At 43.7% G+C, this 22500-nt stretch overlaps 1 protein-coding gene across 2 annotated transcripts in view; it reads right to left on the minus strand.

Moving 5' to 3' along the window:
* Positions 1-4257: 4257 nt before the first annotated feature.
* Positions 4258-22500, minus strand: part of LOC110488795 (GDNF family receptor alpha-4) — a 38430-nt gene continuing 20187 nt past the window's right edge. For both annotated transcript variants that reach the window (XM_036942945.1, XM_021561186.2), the window contains one exon: positions 4258-4388. In XM_036942945.1, the coding sequence (XP_036798840.1) occupies positions 4310-4388 (79 nt within the window). In that variant the 3' untranslated portion in view covers positions 4258-4309. The remainder of the gene's footprint in view (positions 4389-22500) is intronic.

A 22500-nucleotide genomic window follows, 5' to 3' on the forward strand; every position in this document is an offset into this window, starting at 1 on the left:
GAAACACCATTTCATGTTTATTTGATTGTCTCGCAGGGGAAGAATGAAAACAGAGACATAACCAGCTGGTGGTAGAGATATAATGAGGCTGAATGAAATGAGGACATGTGTGATCTCCCTCACTGTTGTTTACATTTAAGACGTTTAGCAGTCACTCTTATCCAGAGCGACTTACTGTAGTGAGTGGAAACGTTTTCGTATTGGTCCCCCGTGGGACCACAACCCTGGAGTGGCAAGCGCCATCAACTGAGCTACACAAGAGGATTAGACTCAGATTCAATTACAGTAGCCTGTTCTTATCCACATCCCTTGGCAATATACACACACACACTAGTGATACATGGGTCAGCTGTTTGTTCACCCGCCCGCAATTGCTAATAACCACTCCTCAACAACCCGACTATACAACCTGGTCTCAGAGCATTTCATATTATAATGTACGTAAATCCGGGATTCTACAATGAGTGTGATATGTTACGTTTCGTATGGTACTGTATGTACAGTTGAAGTCGGAAGTTTACATACACTTAGGTTGGAGTCATTAAAACTAGTTTTTCAACCACTCCACAAATTTCTTGTTAACAAACTATAGTTTTGGCAAGTCTGTTAGGACATCTACTTTGTACAAGTAATTTTTCCAACAATTGTTTACAGACAGATTATTTCACTTATAATTCACTGTATCACAATTCCAGTGGGTCAGAAGTTTACATACAGTAAGTTGACTGTGCCTTTAAACAGCTTGGAAATTTCCAGAAAATGATGTCATGGCTTTAGAAGCTTCTGAAAGCCCAATTGACATCATTTGAGTCAATTGGAGGTGTACCTGTGGATGTATTTCAAGGCCTACCTTCAAACTCAGTGCCTCTTTACTTGACATCATGGGAAAATCAAAAGAAATCAGCCAAGAACTCAGAATTTTTTTAAAAACTGGTTCATCCATGGGAGCAATTTCCAAACACCTGAAAGTACCATGTTCCTCTGTACAAACAATAGTATGCAAGCATAAACACCATGGGACCACGCAGCCGTCATACTGCGTCAGGAAGGAGACGCCTTTTGTCTCCTAGAGATGGATGTACTTTGGCGCAAAAAGTGCAAATCAATCCCAGATCAACAGCAAAGGACCTTGTGGAGATGCTGGAGGAAACAGGTACATGACCATCTATATCCACAGTAAAATGAGTCCTATATCGACATAACCTGAAAGGCCGCTCAGCAAGGAAGAAGCCACTGCTCCAAAACCACCATAAAAAAGACAGACTATGGTTTGCAACAAAGATCGTATTTTTTGGAGAAATGTAATCTGGTCTGATGAAACAAAAATAGAACTGTTTGGCCATAATGACCATCATTATATTTGGAGAAAAAAGGGTGAGGCTTGCAAGCCGAAGAACACCATCCCAACCGTGAAGCACGGGGGTGGCAGCATCATGTTGTGGGGGTGCTTTGCTACAGGAGGGACTGGTGCACTTCACAAAATAGATGGCATCATGAGGAAAGTAAATTATGTGGATATATTGAAGCAATATCTCAAGACATCAGTCAAGTAAAAGCTTGGTCGCAAATGGGTCTTCCAAATGGACAATGACCATTTGGAAGTTGTGGCAAAATGGCTTAAGGACAACAAAGTCACGGTATTGGAGTGCCCATCACAAAGCCCTGACCTCAATCCTATAGAAAATTTGTGGGCAGAACTGAAAAAGTGTGTGCGAGCAAGGAGGCCTACAAACCTGACTCAGTTACACCAGCTCTGCCAGGAGGAATGGGCCAAAATTCACCCAATTTATTGTGGGAAGCTTGTGGAAGGCTACCTGAAACGTTTGACCCAAGTTAAACAATTTAAAGGCAATGCTACCAAATACTAATTGAGTTTATGTCAACTTCTGACCCACTGGGAATGTGATGAAATAAATAAAAGCTGAAATAAATCATTCTCGCTACTATTATTCTGACATTTCACATTCTTAAAATAAAGTGGTGATTCTAACTGACCTAAGACAGGGAATTTTTATTAGGATTAAATGTCAGGAATTGTGAAAAACTGAGTTTAAATGTATTTGGCTAAGGTGTATGTAAACTTCAGACTTCAGCTGTATTAATTTGTGAATGTCCATCATTCATTTCATATGATATGTTACGAACTACAATCGTATGATGTTTATGAATTAGCAAAACAAACAACCGGGTGGTAGCCCGGTTACTCATCCCTGCACTTTAAAGGCTGCTGCCCTATATACATAGACATGGAATGACTGGTCACTTTCGTACTGAAAGGGGGATACCTAGTCAGTTGAACAGCTGAATGCATTCAATTGAAATGTGTCTTACGCAGCCCCCTACCTCTCTGAATCAGAGGGCTGCCATATTCGACATCCACGTCTTCCGTGCCCGGGGAACAGTGGGTTAACTGCCTTGCTCAGAGGCAGAACGACAGATTTTTACCTTGTCAGATCGGGGATTCGATCCAGCAACCTTTCGGTTACTGGCCCAACTCTCTAACCACTAGAACACTAGTCACTTTAATAATGGAACACTAGTCACTTTAATAATGTTTACATACTGCTTTACTCATTTCATATGTATATATACTGTATTCTATTCTACTGTATTTGAGTCAATGCCACTCCGACATTGCTCTATCTAATATTTATATATTTCTTAAATGCATTCTTTTACTTTAGATTTGTGTATATTGTTGTGAAGTGTTAGATATTACTAGGAATACAAGCATTTCACTACACCCACAATAACATATTCTAAATATGTGTATGTGACCAATAAAATTTGATTTGAATATGTTACAAATTTGTTAAACATACAACATGCTACAAATTCGCGAAATGTATGATATGCTACAAATTCCAATTTGTTGTGGCTAACTATAGCTAGGTGGCTTACACTAAAGTTGGGTTTAGGGGTTAGGGTTAAGGTCAGGGTTAAGGTTAGGAGTTGGGTTAAATGGTTACGGTCAGGGTTAAGGTTAGGAGTTGGGTTAAATGGTTAAGGTCAGGGTTAAGGTTAGGAGTTGGGTTAAATGGTTAAGGTCAGGGTTAAGGTTAGGAGTTGGGTTAAATAGTTAAGGTCAGGGTTAAGGTTAGGAGTTGGTTTAAATGGTTACGGTCAGGGTTAAGGTTAGGAGCTGGGTTAAATGGTTAAGGTCAGGGCTAGGGTCAGCTAAAAGGGTAGTGGCGTGGATCAGAAAACCAGTCAGTAGCTGGTGTGACCCCCATTTGCCTCATGCAGCGCGACACATCTCCTTCGCATAAAGTTGATCAGGCTGTTGATTGTGGCCTGCGGAATGTTGTCCCGCTCCTCTTCACTGGCTGTGCGAAGTTGCTAGATATTGGTGGGAACTGGAACATTTTGTCGTACACGTTGATCCAGAGCATCCCAAACATGTTCAATGGGTGACATGTCTGGTGAGTATGCAGGCTATGGAAGAACTGGGACATTTGCAGGAATTGTGTATGGATCCTTGCGACATGGGGCTGTGCACAGTGCTTGTCTAGGGATGAAAGAAGTGCAGGAGGTGTCTTTTTCCAAGTTGTTCCATTACACGATGTGCTATAGACACCTCTGATTATTCACATTTAAGGGTTCATACACATTTTCCATGACTTCACCACATTTTCATGACTATTATAGCCAGTGATAGAAAAAGTAGCCAATTGTCATACTTGAGTAAAAGTAAAGATACCCTAATAGAAAATGACTCAAGTAAATGTCACCCAGTAAAATACTACTAGAGTAAAAGTTTAAAAGTATTTGGTTTTAAATATACTTAAGTATCAAAAGTAAAAGTATAAATCATTTCAAATTCCTCATATTAAGCAAAACAGACAGCACGATTTTCTTGTTTTTTTTTTTAAAATTTAATGACAGCCAGGTTAGCTGACCCTAGCCTTGACCTTAACCATTTAACCCAGCTCCTAACCTTAACCCTCCAACACTCAGACATAATTTACAAACAAAGCATTTGTGTTTAGTGAGTCTGCCAGATGAGATGCAGTAGGGATGACCAGGGATTTTCCCTTTAAGTGTGTGAATTAGAACATTTTCCTGTCCTGCTAAGCATTCAAAATGTAACGAGTACTTTTGGGCATCAGGTAAAATGTATGGAGTAGAAAGTACATTATTTATAAGATCACAAGGCGAGACCCAGATGCAGACACAGGAGGCAGATGGTTAGAGTCCAAGATGTTTATTAACAATCCAAAAGGGGTAGGCAAGAGAATGGTCTTGGACAGGCAAAAGGTCAAAACCAGTTCAGAGTTCCAGAGGTACAGAATGGAAGGCAGGCTTGAGGTCAGGGCAGCAGGCTCAAGGTCAGGCAGGGCAGGCAGGAATGGAGTCCAAAAAACAGGCAAACGTCAAAACCAGGAGGACTAGTAGAAGAGAATAGAAAATTAGGAGCACGGGACAAAAACACGCTGGTTGACTTGAACATACAAGACAAACTGGCACAGAGAGACAGGAAACAGGGATAAATACACTGGTACAGAGAGACAGGAAACACAGGGATAAATACACTGCCACAGAGAGACAGGAAACACAGGGATAAATACACTGGTACAGAGAGACAGGAAACACAGGGATAAATACACTGCCACAGAGAGACATGAAACAGGGATAAATACACTGGCACAGAGAGACAGGAAACAGGGATAGATACACTGCCACAGAGAGACAGGAAACAGGGATAAATACACTGGCAGAGAGACAGGAAACAGGGATAAATACACTGGCACAGAGAGACAGGAAACAGGGATAAATACACTGGTACAGAGAGACAGGAAACATGGGGATAAACACACTGGTACAGAGAGACAGGAAACAGGGATAAATACACTGGTACAGAGAGACAGGAAACAGGGGTAAATACACTGGCACAGAGAGACAGGAAACACAGGGATAAATACACTGCCACAGAGAGACATGAAACAGGGATAAATACACTGGCACAGAGAGACAGGAAACAGGGATAAATACACTGGTACAGAGAGACAGGAAACACAGGGATAAATACACTGCCACAGAGAGACATGAAACAGGGATAAATACACTGGCACAGAGAGACAGGAAACAGGGATAGATACACTGCCACAGAGAGACAGGAAACAGGGATAAATACACTGGCAGAGAGACAGGAAACAGGGATAAATACACTGGCACAGAGAGACAGGAAACAGGGATAAATACACTGGTACAGAGAGACAGGAAACACAGGGATAAACACACTGGTACAGAGAGACAGGAAACAGGGATAAATACACTGGTACAGAGAGACAGGAAACAGGGGTAAATACACTGGTACAGAGAGACAGGAAACCGGGATAAATACACTGGCACAGAGAGACAGGAAACATGGGGATAAATACACTGGCACAGAGAGACAGGAAACAGGGATAAATACACTGGTACAGAGAGACAGGAAACAGGGATAAATACACTGGCACAGAGAGACAGGAAACATGGGGATAAATACACTGGCACAGAGAGACAGGAAACAGGGATAAATACACTGGTACAGAGAGACAGGAAACAGGGCTAAATACACTGGTACAGAGAGACAGGAAACAGGGATAAATACACTGGCACAGAGAGACAGGAAACATGGGGATAAATACACTGGCACAGAGAGACAGGAAACAGGGATAAATACACTGGTACAGAGAGACAGGAAACAGGGATAAATACACTGGTACAGAGAGACAGGAAACAGGGATAAATACACTGGTACAGAGAGACAGGAAACAGGGATAAATACACTGGCACAGAGAGACAGGAAACATGGGGATAAATACACTGGCACAGAGAGACAGGAAACAGGGATAAATACACTGGCACAGAGAGACAGGAAACATGGGGATAAATACACTGGCACAGAGAGACAGGAAACAGGGATAAATACACTGGTACAGAGAGACAGGAAACAGGGATAAATACACTGGTACAGAGAGACAGGAAACAGGGATAAATACACTGGCACAGAGAGACAGGAAACATGGGGATAAATACACTGGCACAGAGAGACAGGAAACAGGGATAAATACACTGGTACAGAGAGACAGGAAACAGGGATAAATACACTGGTACAGAGAGACAGGAAACAGGGATAAATACACTGGCACAGAGAGACAGGAAACATGGGGATAAATACACTGGCACAGAGAGACAGGAAACAGGGATAAATACACTGGTACAGAGAGACAGGAAACAGGGATAAATACACTGGTACAGAGAGACAGGAAACAGATATAAATACACTGGCACAGAGAGACAGGAAACATGGGGATAAATACACTGGCACAGAGAGACAGGAAACAGGGATAAATACACTGGTACAGAGAGACAGGAAACAGGGATAAATACACTGGTACAGAGAGACAGGAAACATATATAAATACACTGGCAGAGAGACAGGAAACAGGGATAAATACACTGGTACAGAGAGACAGGAAACAGGGATAAATACACTGGCAGAGAGATAGGAAACAGGGATAAATACACCAGGGAAAATAAGTGACACCTGCAGGGGGTGGAGACAATCACAAGGACAGGTGAAACAGATCAGGGTGTGACATCATTTTCTTTAAGAATGTAGTGGAGTAAAATTAGTCAAAAATATAAATAGTAAAGTACAGGTACCTCAAAAAACGACTTAATAGTACTTTAAAGTATTTTACTTAAGTACTTTACATCACTGATTATAACCTGTGTGAAAAACGTAAAAGTGAACATAAGTGATACTGGAAGGATGCTGTGTCTGATCCCATGTGGGCCTACCATCTCCTGCCATTGTGCACTTGATCAAGGCACTTAAATGTGGTCAACCCAGCATCTGGAGAGCTCCTGCGTGTGCAGGCTTGGCTTTTGATCCAGTACAGAAACACCCAATTCTGCATATCAAGGTCCTGTTGAGCAACTGCTCTTTAGGGTACAACGTGGTTAGACCAGGGCTTGAACAAAAGCCTGCACACTCAGTAGCTATCCTGGAGGACATAAAACATTGGGTACCTAACCAAATACTTTTGTCTTTATTAAATGATTCCCTCATTCAATGAATCAGCGATCAAATGGATAAGGTAGGCTACATCAAAGCAAGGTGTCTAACTAAACATGTTGATATGTAAGGCTCAAGTATTAATGTTTCAGGGGAGATCTATGCACAGCAAGTTATTTGTCAATTAAGCTTTCCTTAGAATATGTTTAAAGGAAAACTCCACCCAACATTGTTGACATAGTCCCAAAATGTTTTGCTTGTCAGCAATCAAGTTTTCAATTTATGTAACGTTCAAAATACAGAAATCATCCCTGTATGATGCATTTTATGATGCAAAACACAGCAACAATGGACGAATCAACAATGGACCAATGTAACAAATACCAAAAAATCATTTTGGATGGAGTTTTCCATGTCTACTGTTTAATAGGGGGGAATCCCAGCTTTCCAAAAGTCCAGATTTATTTAGGCTATCTACAGTGCCGCTGAAAAGGCGACAACTACATTGATGCCTAGTCAGCTAGTTAACTAGCAAGACAACTGTTACAAGTTAGCTTTTGAATTGGCTATGTTGTTAGACTGTTGTACTTTCGTTATCTTATACCTGCCACTGAAATGTCACGCCCTTTCTTCTCGGGCAACGGTACACTCTAGACTTTAGACTTTAGACTCTTTAGACTCTAGACTCTAGACTCTTTAGACTCTAGACTCTAGACTTTAGACTTCTAGACACTTTAGACTGTAAACTCTCCTTCCAGACCCATATCAAACATCTCCAATCCAAAGTTAAATCTAGAATTGGCTTCCTATTTCGCAACAAAGCATCCTTCACTCATGCTGCCAAACATACCCTTGTAAAACTGACCATCCTACCAATCCTCGACTTTGGCGATGTAATTTACAAAATAGCCTCCAATACCCTACTCAACAAATTGGATGCAGTCTATCACAGTGCAATCCGTTTTGTCACCAAAGCCCCATATACTACCCACCATTGCGACCTGTACGCTCTCGTTGGCTGGCCCTCGCTTCATACTCGTCCCCAAACCCACTGGCTCCATGTCATCTACAAGACCCTGCTAGGTAAAGTCCCCCCTTATCTCAGCTCGCTGGTCACCATAGCATCTCCCACCTGTAGCACACGCTCCAGCAGGTATATCTCTCTAGTCACCCCCAAAACCAATTCTTTCTTTGGCCGCCTCTCTTTCCAGTTCTCTGCTGCCAATGACTGGAACGAACTACAAAAATCTCTGAAACTGGAAACACTTATCTCCCTCACTACCTTTAAGCACCAACTGTCAGAGCAGCTCACAGATTATTGCACCTGTACATAGCCCACCTATAATTTAGCCCTATCAACTACCTCTTTCCCAACTGTATTTAATGTATTTATTTATTTTGCTCCTTTGCACCCCATTATTTTTATTTCTACTTTGCACATTCTTCCACTGCAAAACTACCATTCCAGTGTTTTACTTGCTATATTGTATTTACCTTGCCACCAAGGCCTTTTTTGCCTTTACCTCCCTTCTCACCTCATTTGCTCACATTGTATATAGACTTGTTTATACTTTATTATTGACTGTATGTTTGTTTTACTCCATGTGTAACTCTGTGTTGTTGTATCTGTCGAACTGCTTTGCTTTATCTTGGCCAGGTCGCAATTGTAAATGAGAACTTGTTCTCAACTTGCCTACCTGGTTAAATAAATAAATAAATAAATAAATAAACACTCGCACCGGCACACACGTAGACATGCACTGAAGAGGCATACCGATAATGGTAGATATGTCGATTTTAAAGTGATTGATAATATTTCACATTTCAGTGTGCCTTCATGAATTACATTAAATTATTAAACAAATGTCCATGACTTTTCATGACAGTAGGCTGTTCGAGATTGTGCAGATTGAAAATGTGCCAACCTGAATTCGGGTGATGCTCTGATTTCAGCTCATGAAACATGGGAACAACATTTTGTGTTCTGTTGTGTTCATATTTTTGTTCAGTGAAGTTGACATTTGTAAAGTTCTCTCTTTCATCTCTGCTTGTCTCGAGCAGCAAGGACGTTTAGGGACCGGGGAGAAAATGCAAATCTTTGGGTTCCCCTGGAGGTCGGGGCCCAACAGATAGCAAATAATCAAATAATCAGCCAAACATTTCTCTCAGCCTTATGGCAAAATGTGTAGAAGAGCAGGAAATTAGCTCAGGGATTCTTGAACGTTGGGACAATCCTTATCCGAAAGGGAAACTTTATTTTCTAAATAGAAAAATATGGATTTTGTTGCATTATTTGATCCTAAAATGGAATTAAGTAGGTGAATGCAGGTGAATTTTACAAGGGATTTTTTTTTAATTATTATTAATTTCCATGTCGGCTGTATGCCTGGAAATGCCGTTGTCTGGAGCAAAGGATCGCAATTTCAAACTTTCAAAATAGTTTTTAAATTGAAAAAAAAAATGGCAATAATGGACATGAACTGAAAAATGATCATATATACTGTAGTTTCTTGCAATAGCCCTCTGTGACTTTAACAAATGTTCATCTCAAAACCTTCATAAAAGATGTGTCTGACGATTTGATCAACTCCTTCAGACCCTTAATTAATCAGGAATGAGCATAAGGACCCTTTATTCATGTCCTCATTCCATGTACTGTAATGCAACAAGAACCCTCATGGCCTGTAAAGTTCTCTACTTTTGATAGATTTAAACAAATGATATTGGAATCACCATGGTCACAACCATGACTTGTTAACTCCATCTCCCTTATAGATTAAAATACAATATGAATTGTGGTTCAATATGTTACATTTATTTAGGTTTAAGAGTCATAAAGCAAATGAGGAAAAACTGAATTGCTACTGTGTATACAACTTGAATGAAGAACAAAAAAAAAATGCATTTTTGTCAAATTCGTAAAACATGAACTTCGTACAATTTTTGTCTAAAAAGATCTGATACAATGGATGTTTTTATTGGGGATTTTCAAATGAATCATTTTTCCATATTTTGCAAATGTTTATTTTTTTAATTTTTTTTATTTTCAGAGGCAAAAACATGTCTGTTTTGAGTATCGGTTGTCAACTCTGTCAGTGGCTTGTCATCTTCGTCATCCCCCCTCTTAAGATACATTTCTGTTATCAACAATCCGAAAAAAAATTGGAATTACTGTTCTGCAACATATGCTTAAACAATTCAAGTATTTACTGTGTTAGATCTAAGGGATAATGTTTATAAATGTTGTTCTACGTTCTAAATCTATAAAAATATGCCAAAATTCTAATGAAATTAGCACTGGATAATTTAATAGTGTTATAAAACAAAACAAAAATCAATTTGGAGATTTGTATTACATATTTTTTTATTTTTTTTTATTTCACCTTTATTTAACCAGGTAGGCTAGTTGAGAACAAGTTCTCATTTGCAACTGCGACCTGGCCAAGATAAGGCATAGCAGTGTGAACAGACAACACAGAGTTACACATGGAGTAAACAATTAACAAGTCAATAACACAGTAGAAAAAAAGGGGAGTCTATATATACATTGTGTGCAAAAGGCATGAGAAGGTAGGCAAATAATTACAATTATGCAGATTAACACTGGAGTGATAAATGATCAGATGGTTATGTACAGGTAGAGATTGGTGTGCAAAAGAGCAGAAAAATAAAAATAAATAAATAAAAACAGTATGGGGATGAGGTAGGTGAAAATGGGTGGGCTATTTACCAATAGACTATGTACAGCTGCAGCGATCGGTTAGCTGCTCGGATAGCAGATGTTTGAAGTTGGTGAGGGAGATAAAAGTCTCCAACTTCAGCGATTTTTGCAATTCGTTCCAGTCACAGGCAGCAGAGAACTGGAACGAAAGGCGGCCAAATGAGGTGTTGGCTTTAGGGATGATCAGTGAGATACACCTGCTGGAGCGCGTGCTACGGATGGGTGTTGCCATCGTAACCAGTGAACTGAGATAAGGCGGAGCTTTACCTAGCATGGACTTGTAGATGACCTGGAGCCAGTGGGTCTGGCGACGAATATGTAGCGAGGGCCAGCCGACTAGAGCATACAAGTCGCAGTGGTGGGTGGTATAAGGTGCTTTGGTGACAAAACGGATGGCACTGTGATAAACTGCATCCAGTTTGCTGAGTAGAGTGTTGGATTTCAATCATCTAAATTTAAAAAACGCCTTTAAACACTTGTTGGACATTAATTGTTCAAATGAAATGCCTTTTATGGTGTCTGACAGAGTTGACATTCATTCATTTAGTTGCATTTGATGAAGATTCAAATAATTAAGAGGTTTCTTTACATGGTGTGATAGCTCCTACTTTGGTCTATCAAAATATATATTTAAAATCCTTTTAATATTAAGACACATATTTGTGGAGTTTCACATCTTTCAAGACACCCTGAGCTGTAAAACACCAACATTTGTCTCAGTTTTGTGGAAAAATGTCTAACATAGATGCGAAAGAAAAGCCTATTTAGGCGAGGTGCTGGCTAGCGGAATAGAACAGTTGAAAAATGAAAGGAGAGCCGCACACTCTAGTAGCTCAGATTTTTTAAATGTGTAACATAGCATGAGGTTAGCTATAAAACTGCACATTTTTCTCTCTGACCCATGGCAAAAAAATATACACAATTCATTTGGCCCCAACGAAACTGCACTACGCCTCTGGTCCAGATTTCAGTTCATATTCAATTCAACCCATCTGAACAGTACAATTCCGTTGATGTGATATATTTGTCTCCCGTCTTGTGACTGTCGAATTTGTAGGCCTATAGCGCCTCACACTCTTCCCACATAACATCTTTCCCAAACATTAGGCTGTTGTTCTGGCTCACAGTTTTCTTTATTTTCAACTCTCCATTTCACAGCTTTTCTCTTATTGAATTAAACTCCTACATTGTCCTTTTTGCCTCAGTGAATCAACATGAACTTTTCCTGCCCAAGTTTCCAAAAGCATTTGGCCATTGGTGTGTATATGGCGCGTGGGCAGTTAGGGCCTAAAGCTTAGGCTTACTCACTAACGGCAGATAAAAAATAATGAAAGAAAAGCCTCAATGTAGCCTATAGATATGAATTGCTTTATTTCCTCTTTATTCAACCCTGCCGCCACACACCCGCCCTTCATCCACACAATATTTCATGACCCTAAATACACCCGCCCCGCGGTTATTATGAGTCAACTTGTGCATCCCTATACCCCCCCCCCCCCCCCCCACACACACACACACACATGAAAACATGCATTTACACACAGTTGAATTACCACCTCACATGTCATTCAGTTCCGTAGCTTGACCCGAAACTTAAATATGTTGTTCAGTGTGTGTGTGTGTGTGTGTGTGTGTGTGTGTGTGTGTGTGTGTGAGTGTGCATGTGCGTGTGTGTTTAATTTGAATACCCCCAAGGACCAATAAGCGAATCTGCCAAAGAAAAAATCATGATAATTCTATAAAAATCAATCTTGGGGCGTTTTGTGATTATGATTATTTATTTGAGCACACAGTACAGTCTGCTCCAGAATAAACGCCACTATCGATCACTTATAAGATATGAAAACACCTCCTGGTCTCACATCACTCCTACCTGTCTCTCACCTGCTTTTTCTCAGCATCTTTCTCCCCCCCTCTTCCCCTGTTCCTCTCTCTAATGCCGCGTTCATAACCAAGTGGGAAGGTGGTAATTACCAGTTACGAATACCAGTTGGATGCGTTCAGGTGCTTTGAACTCATTGAGAAACGTTGATTGGCTATTGGCCAACAAGCTGCATGAACCATAAACTAAAAGTAAACCATATTAATAGATTGAGTTTTATAAATCATGTTTGGTTGTTACATTTAACTGCCGAAAGTGTTGTTATCGAGGTCATTTCTTCACTAGGTGATGTCAGAGGTCAGCATGTCAGACTAGTTTTCCACTGGTAATTATGAGTTTGAGGGGCGTTCTATTTGATTTTTACCAGTTGTATGTGGTAAATATCGCCTTCCCACTTGGTTATGAACGCAACATCAGTCTCCCTATGTACCCAGCCCAGCCTAGCCCAGCCCAACCCAACTCAGCCCAACCCAGCCCAACCCAACCCAGCCCAGACCAACCCAACCCAACCCAATCCAGTCCTGCATAACTACATGAATCACCAGTTATTTATCAATCGCCATAACGTAAGTGACAACAAGCCTGTCCTCCTTTCCTCCCTATCACGAAACAACCCTGATCTATCATTAGGAGAGGGAGAGAGAGAGAGTGTGAGAGAGGGAGAGAAATAATGAGCAAGAGAGTAGAGTGTAAAATTAGAGAGCAGGCTTTAGATTCATCAGAAAGAGAGGAGCAATGAAGAGAGGAAAGAGAAAGGCAAAGCAAGAGTTGGAGTGTTGGCTATTGAATATTGGAGAGGAGAACAGAGGTACAGTAGGGAACAGAGCGATAGTGATAAAGAAAAGAGTGATGACCAGCGAGGAAAGAGATGTAATTATGAATTATTTACATGCATGAGGGATTTACAGTATGTCAGCTGCTCAGATATCGACCTTCACCTCACCCCCTCTCTCTTGGTCCAAATCCCTCTCCCTCATCCCTCTCTCTCTTCTCTGTACACTTTTCTCTCACCCCTTCTCCTCCACCCTCTTTACCTTCCTTCTTCTCAACTCTCTCCCCTTCCTCTCAACTCACCTCATCTGATCTCTCTCCTTCTTCCTGCTTCACCTCCTATCTACCCTCCTCCAACCCTCACCTCCTATCTACCCTCCTCCAACCCTCAACTCCTATCTACCCTCATCCAACCCTCACCTCCTCTCTACCATACTCCAACCCTCACCTCCTATCTACCCTCCTCCAACCCTCACCTCCTATCTACCCTCCTCCAACCCTCACCTCCTATCTACCCTCATCCAACCCTCAGCTCCTATCTACCCTCTCCAACCCTCACCTCCTAGCTACCCTCCTCCAACCCTCACCTCCTATCTACCCTCCTCCAACCCTCCTCTCACCTCCTATCTACCTTCCTCCAACCCTCACCTCTTATCTACCCTCCTCCAACCCTCACCTCCTATCTACCCTCACCTATATACCCTCCTCTAACCCTCACCTCCTATCTACCCTCCTCTAACCCTCACCTCCTATCTACCCTCCTCTAACCCGCACCTCCTATCTACCCTCATCCAACCCTCACCTCCTATCTACCTTCCTCCAGCCCTCACCTATCTACCCTCCTCCAACCCTCACCTCCTATCTACCCTCCTCCAACCCTCACCTCCTATCTACCCTCCTCCAACCCTCACCTCCTATCTACCCTCCTCCAACCCTCACCTCCTATCTACCCTCCTCTAACCCTCACCTATTTACCCTCCTCCAACCCTCACCTCCTATCTACCCTCCTCTAACCCTCACCTCCTATCTACCCTCCTCCAACCCTCACCTCCTATCTACCCTCCTCCAACCCTCACCTCCTATCTACCCTCCTCCAACCCTCACCTCCTATCTACCCTCCTCCAACCCTCACCTCCCATCTACCCTCCTCCAACCCTCATCTCCCATCTACCCTCCTCCAACCCTCACCTCCTATCTACCCTCCTCTAACCCTCATCTCCTATCTACCCTCATCCAACCCCCACCCCTATCTACCCTCCTCCAACCCTCACCTATCTACCCTCCTCTAACCCTCACCTGTCTACCCTCCTCTAACCCTCACCTCCCGTCTACCCTCCTCCAACCCTCTTCTCCTATCTACCCTAATCCACCCCTCACCTCATATCTACCCTCTTCCAACCCTCACCTCCTATCTACCCTCCTATCTACCCTCCTCCAACCCTCACCTCCTATCTACCCTCCTCCAACCCTCACCTCCTATCTACCCTCCTCCAACCCTCACCTCCTATCTACCCTCCTCCAACCCTCACCTCCTATCTACCCTCCTCCAACCCTCACCTCCTATCTACCCTCCTCCAACCCTCACCTCCTATCTACCCTCCTCCAACCCTCACCTCCTATCTAACCTCTAACCCTCACCTCCTATCTAACCTCCTCTAACTCTCACCTCCTATCTAACCTCCTCTAACCCTCACCTCCTATCTAACCTCCTCTAACCCTCACCTCCTATCTACCCTCTTCTAACCCTCACTTCCTTATCTACCCTCCTTATCTACCCTCACCTATCTACCCTCCTCCAACCCTCACCTCCTATCTACCCTCCTCCAACCCTCACCTCCTATGTACCCTCCTCCAACCCTCACCTCCTATGTACCCTCCTCCAACCCTCACCTCCTATCTACCCTCCTCTAACCCTCACCTCCTATATACCCTCCTCTAACCCTCACCTCCTATCTACCATCCTCTAACCCTCACCTATCTACCCTCCTCTAACCCTCACCTCCCATCTACCCTCCTCCAACCCTCTTCTCCTATCTACCCTCCTCCAACCCTCACCTCCTATCTACCCTCCTCCAACCCTCACCTCCTATCTACCCTCCTCCAACCCTCACCTCCTTTCTTGCTAGCTCTCCCTTCTCTCTGAGAAGAGAGTGAACTATGAAGAGAGAGATGGAAAGAGATACAAGGAAGGGGGAGAAAGAAGTGTAGTGCCTAACCTTTTCATTTGCTCGTTTGTGAGTGATTAACTATATTTCGTTCACAGTCATGTTGCTGGGGGAATTTAGAATTCTATTGGGAATGCTCTGACTGGGAGATGTAGAGCATGGTCATAGAGAAAGGAAAGAGAGCTAGAGAGAGAGAGAGAGAGAGAGAGAGAGAGAGAGAGAGAGAGAGAGAGAGAGAGAGAGAGAGATGCAGATAGAGAGTTGGACTGATAGAGAGAGACATGATAAACAGGTCCTCCCTCAGGAGAGATTTCAGGTCTATCTGAAGTTACCGGACAGAACAAAGAAGGGGAGAGAGAGAGAGAGGTAGAGAGAGAGAGAGAGAGAGAGAGAGAGAGAGAGGGAGGACGAATCGATGGCGGTAGAGCGAGAGAGAGATACAGTAAAAAGGACAGATAGGCAGTAAGGCTTGGCAGATTGAGAGAGGGAAAGAGAAGACACTTATGTACAGAAGGGTACTGGTCTAAATGGTGTGCTGGCACACCTGGGAACTTGAAAGCCACTGACGCCGCTAAAACAAACGACAGACCATAAATAAGATGTTGGGTTATTAACAGAGTGAGCAGAGTAGCAGCTGGCGAGGCGTAGCCAGGCCAGACGGGCCGGACAAAAGACACTGCTGCTCTGTCCCGTACCAGCACATGCTCCCAACACACACACACACACACACACACACACACACACACACACAGCAGCTGGAGGGAGAGAGGGATGGCAAGAGGAAGAGGAGACGGGCATGGAGAGAGGGAGAGAAGGAGCACACAGTGCATTCTAAAAGTATTCAGACCCCTTGACTTTTTCCACATTTTGTTACGTTACAGTCTTATTCTAAAATGGATGACATTTATTTTTCCCTCATCAATCTACACACAATACCCCACAATGACATAGGGAAAACAGGTTTTTACACATTTTTGCACATTCACTAAAAATAAAAACAGAAATAGCTTACTTACATAAGTATTCAGACCCTTTGCCATGAGACTCGAAATTGAGCTCAGGTGCATCCTGTTTCCATTGATCATCCTTGAGATGTTTCTACAACTTGATTGGACCTGTGGTCAATTCAATTGATTGGACATGATTTGGAAAGGCACGCACCTGTCTATTTAAGGTCACACAGTTAACGGTGCATGTCAGAGCAAAAGACATGTGCTGGAAGGAATTGTCAGTAGAACCCAGAGAAAGAATTGTGTCGAGGCACAGATCTGGTGAAGGGTACCAAAATATTTTGGCAGCATTGAAGGTCCCCGAGAACGCAGCGGCCTCCAACATTCTTAAATGGTACAAGTTTAGAACCACCAAGACTCTTCCTAGAGCTGGCCTCCCGGCCAAACTGAGCAATCGGGGGAGAAGGTCCTTGGTCAGGGAAGTGACCTTCCAACAGGACAACGACCCTAACACACAGCCAAGACATCGCAGGAGTGGCTTCGGAACAAGTCTCTGAATGTCCTTGAGTGGCCCAGCCAGGGCCCAGCCAGAGCCCGGACTTGAAGCCGATCGAACATCTCTGGTGAGACCAGAAAACAGCTGAAAATAACCTGACAGAGCTGGGGAAGATCTACAAAGAAGAATGGGAGAAACTCCCCAAATACAGGTGTGCCACGCTTGAAGTGTCATACCCTTGAAAACTCAAGGCTGTAATCGCTGTCAAAGGTGTTTCAACAAAGTACTGAGTAAAGTGTCTGAATACTTATGTAAAAAGATAACATTTTGTATAAATCTAAAGACCTGTTTTGCTTTGTCATTATATGGTATTTTGTGTAGCTTAATGAGGATAATTATTTTTTAAATCCGTTTTAGAATAAGGCTGTAATGTAACAAAATGTGGAAAAAGACAAAGGGGTCTGAATAATTTCCCGAATGCCCTGTATGTGAGAGAGGAGCCACTGAGAGAGAGGGAGAGAGGGGGAGAGGAAACTAGAATAATATTTGGCCCTAAACAGAGAGTACACAGGGGCAGAAAACCTGACCACTGTGACTGACCCAGAATTAAGGAAAGCTTTGACTATGTACAGACTCGGTGAGCATAGCCTTGGTTGTTGTAGGCAGACGTGGCTCTCAAGAGAAGACAGGCTATGTGCGCACACAGAGAGAGAGAGAGAGAGAGAGAGAATGTGTGAGAGATGGAGGAAGAGAATGAGGGATGAGGGGGGGGATGAGGCGGAGGAGAGGATGGCAGGATGGGAGTTGTAATTGAATTGAAGAAGGGAGGATGAGGTGATGGTAGAAGAAGCCGGTGGAGGAATAGAAGAGAGGAAGAGAGGGGTGAGAGATAGAGAGGTAATGAGGGGGGGGCAAGAGATAGAGGAACAAGAGCAACACTCATTAAGAATAAAGGCTCCATTAGTCAGCAAACTGGGGCGGGGGGGTAAGTATAATGAAGGGACATAAAGTTATGCCACAGCGATAGGCAGTGGACACACACGCATGTACGCGCACACACACACACACAGACAAACACACACACACACACAGACACAGACAAACACACACACACACACAGACACAGACAAACACACACACTTCTGGATATTACCGCAGAAATTCATAGTCACTAATTACATACTGATACAGCAAACAGTAAAGACCGAATGTCTGAACGCTGATGAAAAGCCAATGTGGTGATGATTTTGTTGTATGTATGTGTGTGTGTGTGTGTGTGTGTGTGTGTGTGTGAGCCCAGAGAAGCAATGGGTGTGTTCACTTCACAGCCACTGCAGCCAGCCAGAAGAGCCCAACAGTGATGCGCAAAATGAACGATCTGTAACGATAACAACACGTTTACACCTGTAGACAGACCCCGCGTGCTTCCTGGGAGAAATCGATAAGGAAGACCATATTATTGTAGTTGTATAATTTACTGCGTACAAAATGCACCGCCACAGCCAATCAAATGAGCTTTATTTCGCACCACCAACAAACACCAACAAACTGCAGCTCAGCACTCCATTCATTAGTGCATCTTGGTAGAATTCAGCCAGTTGGTTTGTGCATGTGGATGGAAATAAACATCTCAGGTGTGAATACAGATCCTGACAGCTGGAGAGTCCCACGGTGTGTGTGTCTGTGTTGTAATGCAGTGTGTGTGTCTGTGTTGTAATGCAGTGTGTAATGCAGTGTGCATTTTCCTTATTAGGCCATTTAACCCATGTGACCCTGTAATGCTGCAGGACGCAGTCTGTGGGGAGTGGAGACTGAATCTCATCACTCCCAATAGAAGCCATTTAGACGGAGTAGAATGAGTCGTTCTGTACCACCCAGAGACAGACACCGTTTCTCCATCCATTTTTGAATGAAATCCATCTTTATCTGCCCGGCTATTCACAGCCACCCCAATCTCTGACTGCAGTCTCAGCTATTCAGAGAGTACATATCTCTCCATTTCAAACCGATGGAGAGAAACAGAGAGAGAGAGAGAGAGAGAGAGAGAGAGAGAGAGCTAGAGAGAGAGAGCTAGAGAGAGAGAGCTAGAGAGCTAGAGAGAGAGAGAGCTAGAGAGATAGAGAGAGAGAGCTAGAGAGCTAGAGCGAGAGCTAGAGAGCTAGAGAGAGAGCTAGAGAGAGAGAGAGCTAGAGAAAGAGAGCTAGAGAGAGAGCTAGAGAGAGAGAGAGCTAGAGAGAGAGAGCGAGAGCGAGAGAGAGCTAGAGAGGGAGAGAGAGAGCTAGAGGGAGAGCTAGAGAGAGAGAACGAGAGCTAGAGAGCTAGAGAGAGAGAGCTAGAGAGAGAGAGCTAGAGAGAGAGCAAGAGAGAGAGAGAGCTAGAGAGAGAGAGAGCTAGAGGGAGAGCTAGAGAGAGCTAGAGAGAGAGAGCGAGAGCGAGAGAGAGCTAGAGAGGGAGAGAGAGAGAGCTAGAGGGAGAGCTAGAGAGAGAGAACGAGAGCTAGAGAGCTAGAGAGAGAGAGCTAGAGAGAGAGCAAGAGAGAGAGAGAGCTAGAGAGAGAGAGAGCTAGAGGGAGAGCTAGAGAGAGCTAGAGAGAGAGAGCTAGAGAGAGAGAGAGCTAGAGAGAGAGAGAGCAAGAGAGTGCTAGAGAGGGAGAGAGAGAGCTAGAGAGAGAGAGCTAGAGAGAGAGAGCTAGAGAGAGAGAGCTAGAGAGAGAGAGCGAGAGCTAGAGAGGGAGAGAGAGCTAGAGAGAGAGAGAGAGAGAGAGAGAGTGCTAGAGAGAAAAAGAGCTAGAGAAAGAGAGAGAGGACTACACTGCAAAGTAAGTGATCAAGGAAGCAGGTGTGTGTTGGATTCCTACAGACAGTCAGTATCACAATGCAGTTTATTTACTGCCTATATAAGGAGGACAGATGCTTGCTTTAAAAGCTGATATGGAGCCAGATATGAGTTGTGCTTTCTTCTCCCCGCCAATGGCTGATGCCTGTGCAGTTCAGAGTAAGGTTTTTAACCAGCATTGATCTGATTAGGCTGCAGTCTTCCTTTGTTATCATCAGGGTCATAAATGTTTAAGGAGCATTAGGAAGCAGAAACAAGGCGGACGGAGGAGGGCTTAATGCTTAAATGACCATTACTGGATACCTCTCTCTCCATTTACAGATTAAAAGCTTTACTGGGTCTCCTGCTCTTCCATCTCTCTCTGTCTGAACACTCATCTGTCTGAGCAGACTCAGGAGGAAAAGTTTGTTGTGTTCCACAGGGAGGATGGAGGATAAGGTAGAGAGAGAGAGAGAGAGAGAGAGAGAGAGAGAGGAAGCGAGGGAGAGAGAGACCCTAGAAAAATAGGGAACAAGATTATTTTCAGGGTGGAAGATATTTTCCAGTTGAAGCCTTTTTTTGTCTGGGTCATTGGGTGAGATGAACTGTGTAATGCCAATGTGCACCACACACACACGCAACACACACACGCACGCACACACGCACGCACGCACACACGCACACATGCACACACGCTCGCACACATGCAGGCACGCACTCATGCACACACGCACGGGCCATGTAATGCTAATGTGCACCACTCTAATCACAGGTCCTGTTTCTCACAGGTTAGAACCCCCCCCCCCCCCCCACACACACACACACACACACACAACCAGCCCAGGGGAAGAGTGATCACGAAGGAGCAGAGAGCAGGAGACCCATTTGCTCTGATTGGACACAATGGGAGAGAAACCTGTCTGATTATTTAATGGGTCTGTGATTGGTGCTCCTCTGATTCACAGACATTGTGCGTTTGCGTGCGTGTCGTGTGTTGGTGTGTGTGTGTGTGCGTCAGTGTGCGTGTGTGTGACCACAGTGTTTGGTAGTCGCTAGTCGCTCTTTAATGATCTAATAGAGCACTGGAGCATGTAGAATTAAGGAGAATTCAGACGAAGCAGAAATACATCCCAATGATTTCATTAACCACACACTGACAACGGCCATTAAACCTGATGTAGTGTTTCAATTATCATCATCGTTGTCACTGCTTTGACACAATATCACCATGTCGCACCTGGGACAGAGAACTGGTGCATGTGAAGGTAATCTATAGGCCGTCTTAATGTGTTCATGAAATGTAGTCGACTATTGATAAAAGTACATTGGCTAAATGCATCCTCTCTGCAATTCAAATATATATCCCAGTTCAAGTGCTTTTTCTTCACTTGCTCATGTACATGGTCTAGTCAGCACATTCCCAACAGTTCCAAGGCATTTCATTTAAGGTCAACTGTACACACAAACAAGAAGCGAAAGCAAGGAAATGTAAGATCATATATTTATTATGTTCACCGATGTACACAGGGGTGGTGGCTGTCTCTCTGAACAGCAGATGGAGGAAAGCACAGAACACTAGCAGATCAAGAGAACACTGGGCGGGGTGTGTACTGGAGGGGTCGGAACAGAACCGGTTCTGGGGGGGGTAGTGGGCCGAAGCTGGCCCTCTCCTGTAGTACACAGGCATGCTTAAAGGGAAGCGGGATGAACAGAATGTTCATGGCATCAGTGTTTTGACATCATGTTTTGTTTTGCATTCTTGAACTCCAGCAGAGCAGTTCTGTGATCCCGAACGGTCCTTCCTGTGACTGCCCATTGTCCGGAGCAACACACGGAAGATAGTGAGGGGGGGAGTCTCAAGCCTGACGAGAGAGGAGATCGGTCCACTCGGCGTTGCAGCGTTCGGGAGAGTGAGCAAGAAGGAAGAAAGGGTTTCATCATCATATTGTTGCTGTGCAGAGTAGTCAGGCAGTACAGTTCTGCTTGCTCAAGAATGTGCGTCTCATTTGCAGTCCCAGCGTGCGTCCTCTCCCCTTCTGAATACCCATCAGCCTATTCAGCCGACTACCTGCAGGAGGCACGGCCCACTGGGGGGGAGGGGGGGGGTCAAAATGACTTCTTCAACTCCGAAGGTGCTGGGATAGAAAAGGCTGAACATCTGAGCATTATTCAACACCATTTAGCAGGATTTGGTGCGACAGCGAACAGAGACAGAGATACAGCATCACCATGGTTACGCAGAGTGACAAACAGACAGAGCTAAGTACAGGTGCAGCAGGAAAACCTTGTAACCCTTGAGCATCCTCTGAGTCTTCCATATACTCCACAGCCATGTCCAACACACACACACACACACACACACACACACACACACACACACTCTAAGTCATCCTGATGGCCGATATGCAGTCAATACAACATGACACTGTTTGCGGTAATTACTGCGCGTATGCATAAACAACAACGTACACATCTGGCATAGACATATTAATGAGTACGTAGTACAGCAGTTCTATAAATTAAAGATATGTGATTATGAATGTGATAGCAGGGCAGGCAGGTAGACAGCACTGCACAGCTGGTTGTTCACACACAAAAACACAGCACACAGAAACATCCATTGAGCGTATGAAGTAATACAACCACTGAATGCGTGTCCCAGGTGTGGCGGCTATAGGAGCTGTTTAGGAAGGTT

This window comes from Oncorhynchus mykiss, chromosome 14 (assembly GCF_013265735.2).
Source record: "Oncorhynchus mykiss isolate Arlee chromosome 14, USDA_OmykA_1.1, whole genome shotgun sequence".
NCBI classification, from domain to species: Eukaryota; Metazoa; Chordata; class Actinopteri; order Salmoniformes; family Salmonidae; genus Oncorhynchus; species Oncorhynchus mykiss.